Below are 15,303 nucleotides of genomic sequence, written 5' to 3'. Positions count from 1 at the left end.
ACATTACACACATTCATAAGATGATCAAACATAAACATTCAAATACACTTCTCTATAATAATCAAACACAATCATAAACATTTCAACATAAAACACAATATAAATTTTTAAAATATAACCCACACTTGATTATATTAGTTAGGAGTCTATATTGGAAAGAAAAAATACTTTAATTTAAAAAATTGAAAATGTAAAAACCGAAAGTTATATAATTAACTTTCGGAAATAATCATATAAACCGAGAGTTGTATATATAACTCTCGGTCTTCGGAAGTATAAAACCCGAAAGTTTTATATAAAACTTTCGGTTTAGATGAATATTTCCGAAGGTTAAATATATAACTTTCGGGATTATCACTTCTTAATTTGTTAAATTCTATTGTTTCTCACCTTCTAATGACCTTTAACAACATTAATTTAACACATTTGATATCCTTAAAATATTGCACAATCCATATGATCAAACATTACACACATTCATAAGATAATCAAACATAAACATTCAAATACACTTCTCTATAATAATCAAACACAATCATAAACATTTCAACATAAAACACAATATAAATTTTTAAAATATAACCCACACTTGATTATATTAGTTAGGAGTTAAGATTAGTGGGTTAAAAACAAAATAATTTAACAAATTAGGAATTGTTAAAACCGAAAGTTATAACATTAACTTTCGGTTTTTATGTGTATTTGCGAAGGTTTTAAATAAACCTCTCGGTCCTGACCTTAAACAGGATGTGTTTGGGAAGTGTTAAAACCGAAGGTTTTCAAATAAACCTTCGGTTTTTATCCTTCCCATACTTAGAAAATTTTCGGATTTTTTTAACCAAGGGTCAAAACCGAAGGTTTTCAAATAAACCTTCGGTTTTTACCCTTCCCCATACTTAAAAATTTTTTAGATTTTTTTAAGCAGGGGTCAAAACCGAAGGTTTATTTGAAAACCTTCGGTTTTTACCCTTCCCATTTTTTTAAGTAGGGGTCAAAACCGAAGGTTTTCAAATAAACCTTCGGTTTTTACCCTTCCCCTACTTAGAAATTTTTTATATTTTTTTAAGCAGGGGTCAAAACCGAAGGTTTATTTGAAAACCTTTCGGTTTTTACCCTTCCCATTTTTTTAAGTAGGGGTCAAAACCGAAGGTTTTCAAATAAACCTTCGGTTTTTACCTTTCCCCATACTTAGAAATTTTTTAAGATTTTTTTAAGCAGGGGTAAAAATCGAAGGTTTTCAAATAAACCTTCGGTTTTTACCCTTCCCCATACTTAGAAATTTTTTAGATTTTTTTAAGCAGGGGTAAAAACCGAAGGTTTATTTGAAAACCTTCGGTTTTTACCCTTCCCCATACTTAGAAATTTTTAAGATTTTTTTAAGCAGGGCTCAAAACCGAAGGTTTTCAAATAAACCTTCGGTTTTTACCCTTCCCCATACTTAGAATTTTTTTAGATTTTTTTAAGCAGGGGTCAAAACCGAAGGTTTTCAAATAAACCTTCGGTTTTTACCCTTCCCCATACTTAGAAATTTTTTAGATTTTTTTAAGCAGGGGTCAAAACCGAAGGTTTTCAAATAAACCTTTGGTTTTGGCCATGCTTTTTTTTTAAAAAAAGGTGAAAAGTAAACAAAAATAACATAATTAATTAACAACATATTAAACCAAACCAAACCAAACCAAACATAATAATAATAATTCATGAAAATTAAAACAAAACACATAAAAATATCATAATCGTTCGTACGGAAAAATAAATAAACACATAATTAATCTAGAAATTATTAGATGGGGTGGGAGGAGGGGGTGGTTGATTCAGTCGACTCCTCAACATTACAAGTTCCTGTTCGAGATTCTCTGGGCCATTTCGGCCTTGTCCGCTTTAATTTCACTGAGCAATCGGCCTCTTTCCGCATACCTCAATCGGATTTGCACCATTTCCAGCGTCATCCGTCTCACCTCTTCCTCATGTGCCGCAATTTCGGATTGTGCTATTAGATTCTGGTAACACGTATGCAGTTTCTCCGGTGTACGCCGAAGACTATTCCATGAATCACCCATATTCCTACATGCATTTCAGATATATCATGTATATATATATATATATTAATCAAACAAAATAACCGTAACCTAAATCTAATATATATAACTTCAATCAAATAAAAAACAAAACTAACATATATTTAACAAACTAACCTAAATCTAATCTAAACAAAAACGTATATAGACAAATCTAAATTAATGAAACAAACAAATAATTAAAACTAGCCTAAATCTAGATAATATATATATATATATAAACTTAATAAATCTTAATCTAATAATAAACAAAAAAAACAAATGAAACAAACCTAGACGAGAGAAGAGAAGAACCGGCGTGGAGGAGGCGGTTGCGGCGCGGGAGAGAGATAAATGAGAGGGTGGAATGAAAAAGAGAAGGGTTAGGGTTTGTATTTATAGAGGTAGATGTCGAAGGTTTTCATATAACCTTCGGTTTTGATATTAGTCAAAACCGAAGGTTTATTAAAAACCCTTCGGAAAAAACCATTATCAAACTTAGAATTATTTTTAATTGAGAAAAACCGAAGGTTCTTTGTAAAACTTTCGGAAAAGAGAATTTCAAAAAAGGTAAAACCGAAGGTTCTTTGAATAACCTTCGCAATTAAAAATCCCCGGGATTTCAAAACCGAAGGTTTTTGTAAGAACCTTCGCAAATAACCCACATCCAACACTTAGAATTTTTTTTTGTTTTTTGGGAAGGTAAAAACCGAAAGTTCTACAAAAACTTTCGGTAATAATTAATAAACCCGAAAGTTTTACACCCCCCTCAGAATCTATTTTTAATACCGAAGGATTTGTTCCTCTCGGGATTATTTAGGAGAGTTTTACAAAACCTTCGGGAAAAACCGTCGGTAAAGGTCCTTTTTTTTACTAGTGTTAAGTTGTGATTTAAATAGAACTAAGATGTGTAATTTGTCTTTACGCAGGTACAACTCATAAGACGTATGTCTTCAGATGTAGTCTGAAGTAAGCACAATCAGACGGAGTCTGAACTACTTAGACATGGTCTGAAGTAATGCGCGAGCAGACGTCGTCTAATTACAGCAGACGTCGTCTAATTACATCAGACGTGGTCTGAAATAATGCGCGAGCAAACGTCGTCCAATTACATCAAACGTGGTCTGAAGTAATGTGCGAGCAGACGTCGTCTAATTACATCAGACATGGTCTGAAGTAATGCGCGAGAAGACGTCGTACATTACACGTGGTCTAAAGTAATGCGTGTTCAGACGCCTTGCTTCAGCAGTCGTCTAAAGAAGCATCCACTCAGCTCATCAGCAGTGTTTGTTATTAGTTTGACAAGCCAGCTGATCTCAACAAATGAACGACTACCACATACGCTATTATTCAAATTACACGCATTTTACTATCCAATACAACACGATATTAGAGAATATTCCGCGCACTATCAATCTGGTACGCCCACGATCAAACGCATATCTCTGTCGTACGTTTTCGTACTATTGGCATCCTTCCAACTAATAAATAACATGTGTCCTAAAGGAAGATTCGACCGTTGGTGTGTTTTCAATATAAATAGCAATCAATGGACAACGACGAATCTCTCTATTCTACATCTCTCTTGCTCTCCGTGCTTTTATCTCTGGCTATAATTGTTACACAATAAACTCAAATAACGGTAAGTCATATTTTAAGTAATTAATTGAATGCCTTTTAAGTTTAGTCTTTAATGATATAGGTCTCAAACGTTTTAGTAACTAAAGGTCAGCCTTAAATCTTGTTGTTATAGTTTTTGTCTTTGATTGTTGTTTTCATTTCTTGTACGTTTTGTTTTCTGTTAAGAGTCTACAAATAGAGGTGTGTGTGCTGAATATGATGAGTGAGAAAAAAGAATAAAAAATATTTGTTTCAGTCTTCTTAAAGAAGAAATCCCCAATAGTTCACTTTATCTCCTTTTCCTCCAAAATTTTATTTTTCTCAAATTGGTATCAGAGTACCATGGCAAATAAAGCGTTGGGGGCAGATACCACTGTCGCGACTCACCAAAACCAACTTTGATAATTGAATTATTTAGATGCGATTACTCGGTGCACAAGACGTATGGGAAGTAGTCGAAGATGGTTATGAAGAACCGGCTGAAACGGGAAATCTTTCGGCGACTCAGTTGAGGGCGTTAAAAGAAACACGAAAGATAAGACCGCTCTTTACCTCCTATTTCAAGCGGTGGATGAGTCGGGTTTTGAGAAAATTGCAGGTGCAGAAAATTCGAAGGCAGCGTGGAACATTTTAGAGAGGGTTTTCAAGGGTGTCGATCGAGTTAAACAAGTGCGACTTCAAACTCTTTGAGGCGAATTGGAGGCCATGAAGATGAAGGAGTCAAAAGGAATTTCTACCTACATCACATGTGTGCAAAAAGTAGTGAATCAACTTAAATGCAATGGAGAAGCCCTCTCCGATGCAAGAGTTGTGGAGAAGTTTCTACGGTCATTGACCGAGAATTTCGAAAACGTCGTTTGTGCAATCGAAGAATCAAAGAGTTTGGAAGAGATGACCGTTGATGATCTTGCTGGTTCTCTTGAAGCGCATGAGCAGTGGAAGAATAAGAAAAAACAAGAGTTGCTCGAAGAAGCCTTACAAGCCAAGACAACCATCAATGAGGACAGGGTAATGTATGCGCAACACAATCGAGGAGGGGACACGGTCGTGGAGGTCGTGGTCATGGCCACAACGGAGGTCGAGGACGTGAAAACAATTATGAAGAAAAGGATCAGTCAAGCCAACAAAATTGGCGTGGTCGTGGGAGAGGCGGTCAGTCAAATCATCCAACTATTGAATGCTACAACTGCGGAAAGCATGGGCATTACGCAAAAGAGTGCAAATCAAACGTCGAATGTCACAACTGCAACAAATATGGGCACTGTGCAAAAAAGTGCTATTCTGAAAAAATGATAGAAGAGAACGCGAATCTGGTCACGGAAGAGGAGACAAGAGAAGTCGGTGTTCTCATGATCGCCTATAAAGACACCACTTCCGACAAGGAGATGTTGTGGTATCTCGATATTGGAGCCATCAATCATATGTGCGGGAACAAGAATTTTTGTGGAGATACAAGAGATAAAGAATGGGTACGTGTCATTTGAGGATGAATCGAAGGTTCAAGTAAAGGGTCGATATAGAATATGTTTCTCACAAGACGATGAGAAAGAATGGTCAATTGAAAATGTATACTTTGTCCTTGACTTGAAAAGTAACATTATTAGCTTGGGGCAATTATTGGAGAAGGGATACTCAGTACTCATGAAAGACCGAATGTTGCATTTAAAGAACGAAAAAGGAAGGTTACTTACACAAGTTGAGATGACCAATAATCGAACGTTCAAACTCAACTCGAGAAACGTTCGAGAACAATGTCTGCAAGTCAAAATGGTGGATAAAGCCTCGTTGTGGCACTTACGATTCGGACACCTGCACTACGGCGGCCTACATGAGTTAGCAAATAAAGATATGGTTCACGGGCTATCAGACATGGATTACACCAAGAAATTTTGCGAGGGATGTGTACTTGACAAACAAGCAAGGAACTCATTCTCGAAGAAGACGGAATATTTAATCATGCTCTCTCTATCTAAATCCCCATAATTGGATAATAAAGGAAACTAATAATTTCTTCCATTTTGAAAACCATTTCATCCAAACATCATGTCTAAGGATACAAGGTATGTATTTCGATCTTGTCTAATTTCATATGTTAGGTACAAGTATTACCGTTTATGATTTAGTTTTAAGTGAAATTTAATTATTCTATTCTTGATTTCTTCTCCTACTCTTGATTTCTTCAAATAACCATTGCCCCCCTCCATCTTCCACGATCACGTTTCTCAATCAACTATTTTGGTTAACCATAATTACAGGTACTGGGAGCATACTGATGGAATGTCTGATCAGACTGAATTCTTCTTTCATTTCTCCACAAAAAAAATGACGATAAGGAAGCGTTGACATCTCCGCTTTGATTCCCGCCTTCCTCTATTTTTCTCACCACAATAGTATCAAGTCGCCTTGTAAGTAATGGAAGACTTTCTTCTCGTCCAAAACCCTAATTTCATTCTAGAAACACATTCCACCTCCCTAGGGTTGTAAATGAATCAAATACTTTTGATTCGATTCGGTATTTGTATTCGAATTTTGATATTCGTATTCGTAATTTTGTTATTCGAATTCGAATAAAAATATTCGATTCGATTCGACTAATAAACGAATACGAATACAAAATCAAGATATTCGATTCGGTATTCGCTAATATTCGATTAAATATTCGATTATATATATATACCGTTTTATTAATTTTAATTTTATAAATATTATTTAGTCTAAAACCCTAGTACATATATACATTTCTTCGGTTGAAAACTTGAAACTCACATTTCTTCGGTGATTTATAAACCACTTTAATGAAATGTTTTTTTGATAACTATTGTTTATGTTATGTTACGCGGAAGTTTTAATTAATGGCCTGCATTGCATTGCATTGGGAGTTGAATATTGAAATCGTAATTTGAACATTATTATTTAATTTTTATTATGTAATTTTATTATATTATGTAAAAATATTAATTTTCAAATTTTCGAATAAATTGTATAAAATATGTTTTAAAAAAATCGAATCGAATACTCGAATCGGATCGAATAATACAAATATCAATTTCAAATCGAATACGAATCACATTAATTATTCGTAAAAATTTCGAATACGAATACGAATATTCGAATAGTTTCACGAATACGAATCGAATACAGTAATATTCGCTTCGATTCGATTCGTTTACAACCCTACACCTCCCTACCTATCAAACTTTCTCTGTATCTTCACTCAAGATCCTTCAATATGTCTTTTTATCTCTTCTTCGCTCCCACATGAAATACTCAATGTCAAGTACTTTTATATATTTGTACATTTTTTTAATGATGTTAATGAAAAGTATTAAATAAAAGTAATATTGTAACAAAAAAATTTAAACGGTAGAATATTAAATATGACAAAACTTTTCCATTAAATTAAAGTTCTAAATTTATCATATATATATATATATATTTGTATTAGGGAAGAAAATTAAGAATTTGAAAATCAAATGAAAACTAGGAATAAAATTGATGTATTGAATAATTATGGCACATAAAGTAAGGGTTGGAGGGAGAAAAAAAGTATTAGTTATATATAATAACTAATATTATAAAAAATAATTTTATATATTAATATTATAATATAATTTGTGGCCTTTGGAGATTGGGTGGTTCTGAATGGCCCTGGGCCTGCAAGAATATATATATATATATATAAAAAGATAACTAAATTTCAATAATTAAATAAAAATATATAAAAATGATAATGATTATATTTCTTTATAGACTTATAAGTTGGTACTTATTATTTTAGTGGTGCATCCGTTCTTTGTTAATAACTAATCAATTATTAACTCAAGTTAACTTTTCACTTTTATTACATTGTCTTCAATTTGGCCTAACTTTCCTTTTCTTTCAATATATTTAAGTTTGGTCAAGGTTTCCTTTTCTTTTAATATATTTAAACAACTCATATTAATATCAGTTCTAGGTTGTTAATTATTTTTTTTTTAAATAATTGTTGAAAAAAATAATCAAACAATAGTATCTTAATAAAAGGTTAAATTTTCATAAAAATAATCTTTATAATTCATAATTTATTTGTATATATTAAAACTATTTATCTAGTTTCTCTCTATTAAGATCCAAGAAATATGAGGTTAAGATACTAATTTATCTCATGTTATTTTGTTTTGTAGGTGCCCGTTAACCATCAAGCCCCACAGTCACACTAGTGCTGACTAGTGCTGTGTTGGTGTGTTTCCCTACTTGTAAAATTACAATAATAATAATAATTATTATTATTAATTATTATTATATGTGGCTTCAAATTTGTACTATATCTATATGTGAAATCTAAAAAAAATGGTTTTATATTTGACATTTATTTATAAATGATAGTTTAAAATAATTAAATTAAAATAAGAAATATTTAAATCATATTTTAAAACCAAACTTACTGGTGATGGTTGTCCTACTCATTACTCATGAAATATTATTAGGTTTGTTAGATTTCTTAAAATATATATTATATATATACACATGTATATATATAGATATTTATTTTTTACTATATTACTCAAATAAAATTAATTTAAAAATATAATAATGTGTTGATGAGCTCAAGGTTAACCCATTAATAATCCTTCAAATTTAGAGTGTATAATATTTAATGTCTATCTTATTTTAATGATTTAAGTTGGTATAATTCAATTTTAATTTTTAAATACACATTTTAAGTAAAAGATATAATTATTTAAATATAATTAGATTTACAAAATTAATTATATTTGTGATAAATATATTTTATTTTAGTAATTATAAAAATATAAATAAATAAAAAGTCAAATAATATAACTATGTGAGAAAAATATATAATATTTTGGGTATTTTAGAAAGTAAGAATGTTTTGAAAAAAAAAAGAAAAAAACACAAATAAATAAATAAATTCCTTAAAACATTTTAAGATATTTGATCTATAAACATCACTTTTAAATACTTCCTAAATTTATTCACAGTTTCATGTTTAAATATGAATTTAAAAAAAAAAAAAACTATTTAATGGGGGCAAGAAGAAAAAGATAGATACAAAGTTACAGTAATTGTATTAGAAGATATTAAAATTATAACAAGTATTTCTTTATATACTTATAACTAGAGTTGGGCTTTATTATTTAGTGATGCATCATGAATCCATTTTTAGTTAATAAATAAGTTAACTTTTCACTTTTATTTTCTTTGTGCCTAACCAGTAAAATTGACAAACAAAAATAGTTTAAAAAAAATACAAACATATTGTTATTTAATCTTTATAATTCATATGTTATTTGTATATATTAAAACTATTTATTTGATCTCTCTTTATTAAGATCAAATATAGACAAAGTTAAGATATTAGTAAGAGAAAATTAATAAAAATTACTATTTTCATAACTAAGGTCATATAAAACTTACATATTTAAAATTGTGAATAGCTTAAATTAAATGGTAAAAAAAATTGTTTAGGAAAAAAAGTGTTGAGTTTTATAACTATTCAAAACATTTGAACATGTAGTGTTAATCATTTATTCGTGTAGTTTGAAAGAGTGTTTTTGTGCTTGTGTTTATCCTTATATTTTTTTCATTATTTTGAGTGGTCAAATTAATTGAAAATACTATTAAATTAGGTTCTAAATTTTTACTTATAACAAGTTTATCAAAAATGAATTATAATTTTTTATTTTACCTGACCAAATATAATATATAAAAAAAATATTTGTTTTTATATTTAACATTTATTTATAAATGTTAATTTAAAAATAATTAAATTAATATAAATAATATTTAAAACTTATTTTTAAACCAAACTTATTAGTGATGTATTGGATGTGATTCATCTGCTCATCACTGAGAAAATTACTAGGCTGTGTAGTTTTTAAAAATAAAATTAAAAAAATCTTATTTATTAGTTGTCCACTATATTTATTCAAATAAAATTAATTAAAAAAATATGATAAACTCAAAGTTAATCCTTTACATTAAATTAAAGTTGTAGGTCCCAACATTATTCTTGCATTTAAGAAAAAATGTGAAAAAGCAAAATCTTGTATTAATATAAATATACACAACTGGAGAAGACGGTCATGATCAATTTACACTTAATGCTAAGTGCCTAGTGTCTTATATATAATAATAATGGTAATTTATTTATATGGTAAAAATAAAATATTTAAATATTTACTTAATTAGCATTACATTATTACATCTCTATCACTATGAAGAATAACGATATTCTTGTCTACAACTTAACAAATATTGAATTAGATTTTCACTTAAATTCATTTCAAACATTTTAAATTTAAATATGTCAATAAAAGTGAAATTTAATATAATGCATTTTCAACTATATTTGATTTGGGCATATTGTATTGTACGTACATTTATTTGTGTCGTGCCGATCTAGCTCACAATATTAAAGTTAATAGTTCCACTTGTGTTAGCGATTGTATATGTTTTATAGTGTTATATTATTTATTATTAGTATTGGTTTATCAAGTTAATTGAAGCGGACTTAAACTATAATAATTCCAATTAAATAATGTTATAAAATTTTGCTTATAGCAAAACTATATTATGTAAATTATCAAAAATTTGTTAATTTTATATAACTGAATATAATACAAAAAATAAATTCTACTTAATATATTTATTTATAATACGGTTTAAAAATAATTAGATTAATATTAAAAAAACAATTAAACTAATATAAGAGATATTTAAGCACTATTATAAACAATGCTTAATTATTACTAAATAAAAAATAAAGTTATATATTTAGTTGTGTACAAAATTTACTTAACACAGTTTGAATCATATATATGATAATGTAGTTGAAGTTGAATCATTCAAAAGCAAGTGGGAAATCATTTCCAATCGGATTCATTTCAATATGAATAAATTATTTTCTCTATATTTGAGGTCATTGCTTTCAGATTTTAATGATTCTGTCTCTCATGTTTTTGGTGTTTTAAAATGTATTTGACTTGTATTTATACACTCAATTTCATTGAGAAACTAGGCATCTCAAAATTATATTTGAGGCCAATGTTTTCACAAATAATTATTAACTCAATATTTTGTAATGTATTTTATTTTGTATGTACATTTTAATTTAATTTATTTTAATATTTATATAACATATTTTATTTTAATGTTGATATAATGTATAGTATTTAAAGTAATTTCCACATTGTTTTAATTATTTAATTTTCATTTTAAATACATATTTTAATTACAATTATAATTATATTTAGCTAGTTACAATTAAAATTGAAAGAAAATGTTAAATAATATAATTTAGTGGAGAAAAATATATATAATTTTTATACTTTGAAAAGTTACATGAAAAAAATATATATTGTTAAAACAAATGAGAAACATGGAAAAGAAGATTCCTTAAGACATTTTAAGATATTTGATATCTATAACCATGACTTTTAAATACAAATATAAATTTATTCACAGTTTCTCTCACAGACACACACATATATATATATATATATATATATATATATATATATATATATATATATATATATATATATATATATATATATATATTAAATAAAATTATTTAATTGGACAAAAATATAGAGATACAATGTAACCTCAGAAAATTTAAAAATAATAACTATTATATTTCTTTTATAGACTTATTAACTAGGGTGGAGTCTTATTATTTAGTGGTGCATCCATTCTTAGTTAATAACTAATCAACTTTTAACTCAGTTAACTTTTCACTTTTATTTTCCTTTATTACTTTTATGACTTAAACCTTCAGATTAGTTTGGGTTAGTTTTCCTTTTCTCCTAAAAATTGAAAAATGAAATAATTGAAAAAAGAAAAATACAAACGTTTCATTTGACAAAAGTTTAATTTTTATCCAAATAAAAGAATCTTTAGAATTCATATCTATTTGTATATATATTAAGACTATTTATCTAATTTCTTTTTTAAAATGATCCCAAAATATGAGGTTAAGATACTACTGATATAGAAAAAGAATAAAAAATTATTGTTTTAATTCTAAAGTTATATAAAAGCTTACATGTTTAAAATTATAGATTGATTTAAATAATATAAAATTTGCCTACAAAATAATTCACGCATTTGATATTATTGTGCCGTCAGTATCACACATTCATTTGGGTCATGTTGAAGTCTTTTACCATATATCACACTATTGTGCCGTGTTTCTATATTATTATTATTATTATTATTATTATTATTATTATTATTATTATTATTATTATTATTATTATTATTATTATTATTGTTATTATGGGTGATATATTGTCCCTATATTATTATTATTATTATTATTGGGGATGTATTGGATCGTGGTTCATGCTCATTCATCGGGAAATACTAAATTTGATAGTTTACTAAAATAAAATAAAAATTAAAAAATATTATATATTTAGTGATAGAATTTATTTCTCAAATAAACTTAATTTAAAAAATATAATAATGTACTAATCAGCTCAAGGTTAACCCATTAAAAATCCTTCACATTAATTAAAGCGGTAGGTCCAAATATTAATGTTGCATTATTATTTTTTTATATTTTATATTTTTTATTATTATTTTTTTTTTGTGAAAAAGCAAAATCCTTTATTGATAGAAATAATACTGAACTAAGAAGAAGATAACCATGATCAATTTACACTTAATACTAACTGCCGGACATGCATTATATATATAATAATAATGGTAACTTATTTATACGGTAAAAATAAAGGATTTTAATATTTACTTCTTATGTTAATAAAAAAAATAATATAAAATTGATTAGTATTACCTCTCTATTCAATTAATAATTTTTGTTTAAATATTAAAAGGATGAAACTATGTTTTCACTTAAAAAAAAATGTTTTAAGTTAAATTGATTTCATTTATAATAAAAATTTACACGTGTCTTATTTGACTTTGGTAAGTTGGGCTAGACATTCAATATTGTCGTTCTTGCAAGCTCACTCACATTATTAAGTGTCATATGTTCACACATGGCGTGTTTGTGTTTTATGGTGTTTATATTATTATTAAATGGTCAAATTAACTTAAATTCTATCAAATTATAATAATCACCATTAAATTATAGTTTCCAAATTTTATTCATAACAAACTTACATTTCACATTTAATTTTATTTGATTTCATATATCTGAATATAAATATATATATATATATATATATATATATATATATATTTGTTGTTATAACAGGTTGTTTAAAAATAATTAGATTAATATTTAAAAATAATTAGAATAATATAAGAGATATTAACCACTATTTTTAAACAAAACTTAATGATTTGCCAAAAAAAAAATACATATTTAGTTATTTACTAAATTTACTCAAATTAAAAATTTGATTTAAAAAAATATATATTTAATTTTCTTTCAATTAACTCTTTTAAACTTAAACTGAACTAAACAAGATTTAAACATAAGCTACCCGACGAACCAGGTTGTAAATCCTAAAAGCATAGCTCTACATGTTTTAGTCTTAATGCTGTAATTTAAAGCGGTCGGCCAACTGTCGATAAATTCATTAATTAAAAGGTTTGGGGCAGAGCGCAAATAAGGCACGAGTAATTTTTTGAAATATTAGATTGGCGGGTATAGTGTGATCCCCAAAATCAAATCTTCTCCCGCCTGTACTATTCTCTCTCAAGATTGAAGCTAAATTCCGATCAAAAGCAAGTGGGAAGTCCTCCCCAATCGAATCCATCTCAACCGGACGAAACCCTTTTCTCTATATTTGAGGTTAGTGCTTTCAGATTTTGATGCCTTAGATTAAAGTGATTCTGTCTCCTGTTTTGGGTGTTTTAAAATGGATCTGACTTGGTCAATTCCTTCTTAATCTGATCTTGTTATTGATTTGTAAGGACAAGATTATTTTTGAAAATTTCTGTAGGATTGGTGTGATTAGTGTGTCATTTCATTTCTGTTCATTAATTTCTTTCCATTACAACTGAACAAGGACTATGGGTGGTGATAAATCAACAAATGCACATCCTCTGACACGCCCTGTTCTGGGCGATGTAAGTAATCGCTTAGGGAAGAAAGGGTTGTTAATAATTCACAGCCAGCCAGGACGTAAATTCAGAGATGGAGTCGGTCACAACAATGTTGATGACAAGAACAATGATTTGCATTTTGTCAACAAATTGTGTCAAAATGTGGAGGATGTAGTTAAAGAGAGATGTGGATTCAAGCGCAATATAGATCACAATAACAAAGGTAAAAGGGCTTGTATTGCAACACCCATTTCCATTGAGAAACCAGAAATCTCAAAATTACCATTTGTGGCCAAAGAAGGTTTTACTGACAACTTGGTTTTGAGTCAAGAAGGATCAGTTGGATTCCCTATAATACCAACTTCACAAGATTCAAACACTCCTGCACTTGAAAGATGCACTCTGGTTAATGAGAAATGCTTGGTCCTGCAGCCAAATATTGACATGTTTAGAACTTGCTCTTGTTCATTTTGTGTTAAAGGTACTTGACAGTACATATGAGCTGTAGCCTGTAGGTTTCTTGAAATTTGTTTCAACAGTTGTTGATCTTTGCTATTGTATAAATGCAGCTGCTTATATTTGGTCGGACCTTATGTATATGGATGTTAAAGGTCGGATCTCAGGTATGTCTTTTGACAATTGTGTAAAATTTTCCTCTTACACTATGCTAATTTGTTACTTTCTTGCTTAAAGCCATACAAAAGAGTCAGAAAGAAGCAGCAAACATCTTGGCTAAGAGAAACCGCACTAATACTAAGGGAAGTGATATTCTACATGGTTCAAAAAGTTCTGTTAAATGTTCAAAGTTGGAATCTGATCTCACAGGCCAATGGAGGTCCCTTTTTCACTCCATGGAGAAATCACTAGCTTCTGAATCCAACCAACTTGTGAGTTAAACTAATTTTGCTATTTCCATTCACTTGTACTATAAAAACCATTGATTTATGTCTATTTTCCTTGAGATTTGCTTCATTTAGAATCAGATAATGAACCTAAATTAGTACCAATTATTTATGATTGAATGGCAGGAAAGTAGTCTGGTGGAATTTAAGGATTTGAGAGAAGATTGCAAGACAAATTTGAAGGAGATTATTAATGCAATACCTGTGAGAAAACAATAGGGTACTACTTGTAAGATGCTTTGTGGGTTATGGTAAAATTGATGTTTTACATTTAAAATGTCTTATTTTATTTCTTTATGGTAACATTTGTATGCTTTATGGTACTATTATGGGTTCAAGTTTGGTAATAGAGTTTTGGGTTTGAATCTGAATTGTGTAATATGTGGTGTGTTTGGTTTAATGTTGTTTTGATTGGTCTAAATCAAAAGAAAACAAAGGCATATTTATTGATACTTTAAAGTAGGGAGGACCCGAAGCTTGATACATACGCGATGGAATCGAACTTTGGCTGACATTTCCATTCTATGTTTTGTCGATTTAACTAAGCTCCTTCTCCATAGCCGGGACCAGCTTGAACTTAAGAATATATTCACTCAACATTAGAGACGAAAAAATCAATATCAATGATCAAAGCTCTCCACGTACAATAATTGAATTTAGATGTGACAGACATAGAGTTCTTTAAAAAAGAATGGCTTCAAAAT

The 15,303-nt window shown here is 28.6% G+C and overlaps 1 protein-coding gene across 2 annotated transcripts; it reads left to right on the top strand.

Moving 5' to 3' along the window:
* Positions 1-13,274: 13,274 nt before the first annotated feature.
* LOC124921758 lies at positions 13,275-14,999 on the top strand. 2 transcript variants are annotated; one of them, XM_047462457.1, is made up of 5 exons: positions 13,275-13,443; positions 13,661-14,178; positions 14,267-14,320; positions 14,391-14,584; positions 14,726-14,999. In XM_047462457.1, exons 2-5 carry the CDS (start codon positions 13,665-13,667, stop codon positions 14,816-14,818), a joined length of 855 nt encoding a protein of 284 aa, XP_047318413.1. In that variant the 5' UTR covers positions 13,275-13,443; positions 13,661-13,664; the 3' UTR covers positions 14,819-14,999. The 2 variants fall into 2 exon arrangements, with proteins under 2 accessions (XP_047318413.1, XP_047318415.1); XM_047462459.1 differs by lacking the exon at positions 13,275-13,443 and having other exon boundaries at positions 13,479-14,178.
* The last annotated feature ends 304 nt before the right edge of the window (positions 15,000-15,303 follow it).

This window comes from Impatiens glandulifera, chromosome 1 (genome assembly GCF_907164915.1).
Source record: "Impatiens glandulifera chromosome 1, dImpGla2.1, whole genome shotgun sequence".
In the NCBI taxonomy this organism is placed as follows: Eukaryota; Viridiplantae; Streptophyta; class Magnoliopsida; order Ericales; family Balsaminaceae; genus Impatiens; species Impatiens glandulifera.
This window is presented reverse-complemented; position numbering and strand designations above follow the sequence as displayed.

Coding starts and splice junctions, on each gene's coding strand:
- LOC124921758 (XM_047462457.1), top strand. CDS start 13,665: ATGGGTGGTGATAAATCAACAAATGCACATCCTCTGACACGCCCTGTT. Junction 14,179..14,266: donor TTGTTCATTTTGTGTTAAAG/GTACTTGACAGT, acceptor GTATAAATGCAG/CTGCTTATATTTGGTCGGAC. Junction 14,585..14,725: donor CTTCTGAATCCAACCAACTT/GTGAGTTAAACT, acceptor ATTGAATGGCAG/GAAAGTAGTCTGGTGGAATT.